General features: G+C 38.9%; 1 protein-coding gene across 1 annotated transcript; it reads right to left on the minus strand.

The window, feature by feature from the left end:
• On the minus strand, nucleotides 3748–5161 carry LOC109715875. Its single transcript, XM_020241096.1, has 2 exons — nucleotides 4802–5161; nucleotides 3748–4705 (listed from the first exon to the last, which is right to left on the minus strand). Exons 1-2 carry the CDS (start codon nucleotides 4979–4981, stop codon nucleotides 4133–4135), a joined length of 753 nt encoding a protein of 250 aa, XP_020096685.1. The 5' UTR covers nucleotides 4982–5161; the 3' UTR covers nucleotides 3748–4132.

The following is a 5211-nucleotide window of genomic DNA, read 5'->3' on the forward strand; positions in this document are numbered from 1 at the left end:
AGAGAGCGGGATAGGTGTGAATGGGGACGGAAGGGATGGGTTTGGAGTTTAAATGCCCGCCGCAGATTTTTATTTTTTTTTATCTTAATATTATTTTTTTTAATTTATTTCTTTATTTGATGGGGTGTTTTTCCCTTGGGTTTATCTTTTGTTTAGAATGCATGGAGAGAGGCCCCTCAAAAATAGATCACTTGAAATAAGCCTGTTAATTTTTTTTTTCTTTTCTTTTTTTTCACATTGCATTCTCTTAATTTATGATTACTTTAATTTCAAGTATTAAAATGCAGTATACATTTTGAAACATAGTTAATGATGATTCTGCTAAATTTAGTAGTTCATCAGCTTTTGAGTAAATAATTTGTAAGCCTCCAAATTCAATCCTGAAAAAAAATTCTCTAATTCACTCCGCACAAGAAGTAACTAAATAGTATGCAAATGGCCTATAGATGAGGGGGTCTATGGCTGAGGTGGTGCACCAGGTCTACGCACTAGTTTATTTTAAAGTGTTGGACCAATGTGTCATTTCTTAACACATAGCATGGAAGGCCAAAAATGTCAAATGCAATCAAAGTTGGTCATGTCGTGAGGAAGTGTATTGTGTCGTATTTACAACACATCATTAATAATAAATTAATTATATATTTTTTAAAAAATATAATAAATGATAAATTTAAAAAAAATTATTTGATTAGTTGGAAATGCTACCTCACCAATATAACTAGTGCATTATAAAATTTTTGGGTCAGAAAGAGACTTTAGTTTCATCACAAACTCACTTTCCTTTTGAGTCATTTCCTTGATTAGCTATCAACCTACCTCAACTAAATAGGGTATAAACTATCATAACATGCTAGTCAACTAGTGACTAGGGGAATCATCTCATTTGACAAAATTAGCTCATGTCCATCATTGTGATGTGGTCCATCGTGTTGTATACAACCATACTAGCTCCATTTTGTACAATTAATTATTCACTTAATATCAAGATATAAGTTCTTATCCTATGACTTAATCTTTCTTAATAAGATATTTGTAAAGCCGACCATTAAAAGCTACTAGATTTGTTAATAACATCAGCAATTCATGAGTAGATCTAAACTAGACTTGACTTATTTGGACATAAGAAGTGTGCATATATTTGTAGTTCGAGCCTGGTCCAAAATAACCAGGCCGGATCAAATTACAGCATTTTGGGCTGAGCCAAGTCGATCAACAAAATAAAGCACCGAAATCTAGTCTTGTTGTGCCCTCTATGCCAATAAAGCTCAAACCTGACTCGACGAACCGAGCCAGGTTTGAAGGTCCGGCAAAAGACTAAGTCAGGTTGGTCGTGTTGGTTTTGATTCACCGTAAACTAATTCGAATCGCGATTGTCTTGGGCCTTAAAGTTTAAGGCGATTCCGGCCCAATAATCGGACCAGGGCGACCCAACTCGTCGAGAATCGAACCGGATAGGCCGTATCGAGCAGTTTGGGCTTCATACGCTTTAGTTTTCGAACACGAGATACCCATTTAAAAAGAGTAAAGTTAATATAAAAATCAGGAGTGAAGGGACTTTTATAACAATTTAACCACATGCGTATTTAGCCCTTTTGTTTTTTGTTTGTTTTTTTTATTTTTATTTTTTTGGAGTTTCCATGTAAAAAAGAAGACATTGATGGGGACCCATTGAGTTCCATCTCCATCACCTTTTAACATTGCCTCATTTTAAAAAAAGGAGCAGCTATTATGTGAAGCCCATTAGGCCTCTTAACAAACGCTCAAACTGTAAGGGGACCCCCCAAATATGGTTATTTTGAAACCAGCCCATCAACTTTACTCTTTTTTTTTTCATATATTATTATCCAATTCTTTTGACTTGAGTTACTCTAGTTTATGAAATTAAAACGTTCATCAAAAATTAATATTTTATCAACTATTAATTATATTCGTTACAAATTAAGTTATTATGAAGAATCTGTTTTGATTATAAAAAAAAAAATGTTGTGTGTAACTAAAAGGACAATAGCAAAATATTTTTATTTGGTTAGTAATTAAGCTATTATGCAAGTTTATGCATGGCAGCTCTTTATATTAACATGACCAAAATTTATTAAATATGATGAAATAAGAATGATAAATATGATAACATTTTTTATTTAATTAACTAAAGTCACTCAATTTTAAAGAAGTAAAGAAAACAAAGAAGTTTGAATAAATATTAACAAAGTTGAGGGGGCTCCATGCATTTTGACCGACTGCATTATATGCAGGGCCTGTTGCCGAAGAACGGGACACTGATCGAAGACGAAATGGTCCGAGGACCACTAGCTCCGACCAACTAGGCTACGCCACGTGTGTCCTGGCCCCTCCTATTGGAGGGGTTCTACACTTGGTCGGCCACGTAGGAACATGTGCGCTTGGGCTCAGCGCAAGGTGGTGTACTTTAGCGAACCAGAGAGGGCGCTCACGCTTTAAATTAAGTGCACAGGGATTAATATTAGATCATAATTTTTTTTTTTTTTGAGAGATAGATATTGGATGCTATCCATTTCGTTTATTTTATTTAGAAATAAACTTAGCTAGAAATGTGAATCAATTAGGATTCGAGCTTGAGACTTCGGATACCAACCATCGATCAAGTTCTTTGTCACTTACGTTAAGGACGGTCGGTATTATAAAAATATTTTCATAATAAATTTACACGTTTTTTTCTTCATATAAATGGTGAAATAACATCAATTGTTGTGAGAAAAATATAAACTCTTGTGAAATGGAGATAGATCATTTTCAATAAGAGTGGAATAATCAAAAGAGATGATTCTTTGCCTCATCATTGAGATTCCGTAAAAATTCCCTCTATTTAATCATGAATTATGCGTTGATTCTCTTTAAAAATTCGCTCAGGTGCTAATCAGTATTAGTTAAATTTAAAAATATGTAGATAAGCTAGATAAAAATTCTAACTATTTTGATAAATTATTGTTTCACAAACTGGAAGCTAGATTTCTCTAATAAATATTTTAAAACAACCGTTACTAATACTATTGGAAAAAAAAAAAAAAAAAAATCCAACTTAGCCGCCACACAGTGTCAGAGAATTCGCTTCACTATAATATCATGAGATGCAAAAATACAATAACTATGCTCTGGAACCCATGCAAAACATTCTATTCCGGGAACAAACAAACTTACACTATACACAACTAAATAAACAGAGATAATAAAATCTCTGATCATATTGTGTACTTTGTCGCTTTCTCGTCGTGTTCATGGCGATCAACATCCGAGGCACTATCAAGGGCCACTAATAATAAATAAATGAAAAAGAAAAACGAGTATGGCTTGATTGATTAGGTTCACGAGTGCCACGTGGAAGGAAGGACGTGTAGCTTTATTGCAAAGCTAAAGGGTGCCAATGTAGTGTTGATTAATAATTTGCTAATTCGATCTAAAGGCGTTTTAGGCAAGTGCACCTTTATGTTACACCTTGGGGGCTAAAGCTTTAGAGTATTGCCACTAACAAAGCTTATTAAGTGAATCAATTGGAAAGAGTGTTTTTTTTCTTCAAATTATTAGAAAAGGTGATTTTGGTCATGGATTTAATATGAAAGACACAAACTTTTTCCGACATTCATTAATGAAAAAGTGACAAAGAGATCTACTTGAGAGTTTCTAATTATATATTCGAAAAACAAGATGATGTTAAACAAATCTAACCCATAAATTGCGAAAAATAAATGTTGAAACGATGTTCAAATACAAAAGGACAATAAAAAAAAGCATTATTATGTACATGAAACAAGTGACAATCAACAGGAATTAATGTTAAATAACAATGCTTTTGCTGAAAAAAAAAAACAAAAAATGAAAGAGAACACAAACTACCTTTTAATAAAATAAAAATATGCGCATATGTAAATCTCATTAAATAAAACAAAAAATAAGTACAGGAAAGAAACGTGAGATTTACGGTAAAAAGCAACCGACAACGAGCGTCTTCTCGCACGCTAAAATTAACTGCCTCTTTAAACTCGATTATTATTTTCCTCATATTTTTTTTGTTTTGCAAAAATAAAAATATTTTTACTTTTTTTTTTCCTTTCAAGTTCCAACTATTTTTTATATGGAAATTATATAAATTTAATTTTCATTATTTTCGCCGCAAGAGGCCCTCCAACACCACCCTCCGCTTCTCCTCTTCTTCCTCCTCCGCCTCGGCCTCGTCGCCGGCGCGCTTCCGACGGAACTCCGGCGAAGTTCGCGGCGGCGCCGCCGCAGCGATGTTGCGCGGGGGTCGCGGCGAGTCATCGTGGCAGCGCCGGGGGACGAAGCAGAGCGAGGACGACGTCAGCAGGATCGCGAAGAAGCGGCCGCAGAAGACCATCACGGAGAGGCTCACGAGGAGGACGAGGAACCCCGTCGCGCCGCCGCCGACGCCGTGGTCCCCCTCCGCCGCCGCCGCCGCCTTCGCCGGCGCCGCCACCACCAGCGGCGGCGGAGGCGCCGGCGCCGATCTCCGCCGCGGCTTTGGATCCGGCGCCTCCGATCTCCGCCGCGGCTTCGGATCCGGCGCCGAGAACGACGAGGAGGAAGAGGTCGAGGACGACGACGACGAATTCGAGGAGAAGATGACGTAATCTGTCGATTTCCCGCTCGAATGCTCCGCCGTTATCGCGCATCGGTTAGTACCCTTCTCCTTCTCCTCCTCCTCTTTTCTCCTCTTCTGATCAAAATTAACCCCAAAAAATCCGTCGTAAAACCCTAATTTGCAATCGAAATCAAAACATCTCCAAAAAAAAAAAAAAAATCGAAACCCCACCTGAGAGGACGAAGCGAACCCCAGCGATCGCAACACCTTGGCGAGAACGTGGCTGCGGCGCCTCCTCCGCCGCGTGTGGCCGCCGTGCCGGATCTCCGCCTCCTCCTCCTCGGCGGCGCCGCCGCCGCCGCCGCCGAAGCAGAGGAGGAGGCGGAGACGCTTTGGTCTTGACGCGCTCATGGATTCTGTGGGATTTGGGAAACGGGATTCGTTCTAGGGTTTGAGAGCGGAGAGAGGATGCGGAGGAGGACGATGAGTTCGTAGCGTTTCGGCGTAGGTAGCGGCGGAGGCGATTCCGCAGCGTTGTTCCCGACACATTTAGGCGGTTGTGTCTCAAGCGGTCTCCTCCGTTTTATATCAGAGGCTCATTTAGAGGGAGAGGTTGCCCGAACTGCCCGTGTTGCCCGTAA

This window comes from Ananas comosus, linkage group 9 (assembly GCF_001540865.1).
Source record: "Ananas comosus cultivar F153 linkage group 9, ASM154086v1, whole genome shotgun sequence".
In the NCBI taxonomy this organism is placed as follows: domain Eukaryota; kingdom Viridiplantae; phylum Streptophyta; class Magnoliopsida; order Poales; family Bromeliaceae; genus Ananas; species Ananas comosus.

Excerpts from the sequence above, each read along its gene's own strand:
- LOC109715875 (XM_020241096.1), bottom strand. The coding sequence starts at position 4,981 with ATGAGCGCGTCAAGACCAAAGCGTCTCCGCCTCCTCCTCTGCTTCGGC. Across the intron at positions 4,706-4,801 it reads GGTTCGCTTCGTCCTCTCAG|AAGAGGAGAAAAGAGGAGGA; the intron begins GTGGGGTTTCGA and ends AATTTTGATCAG.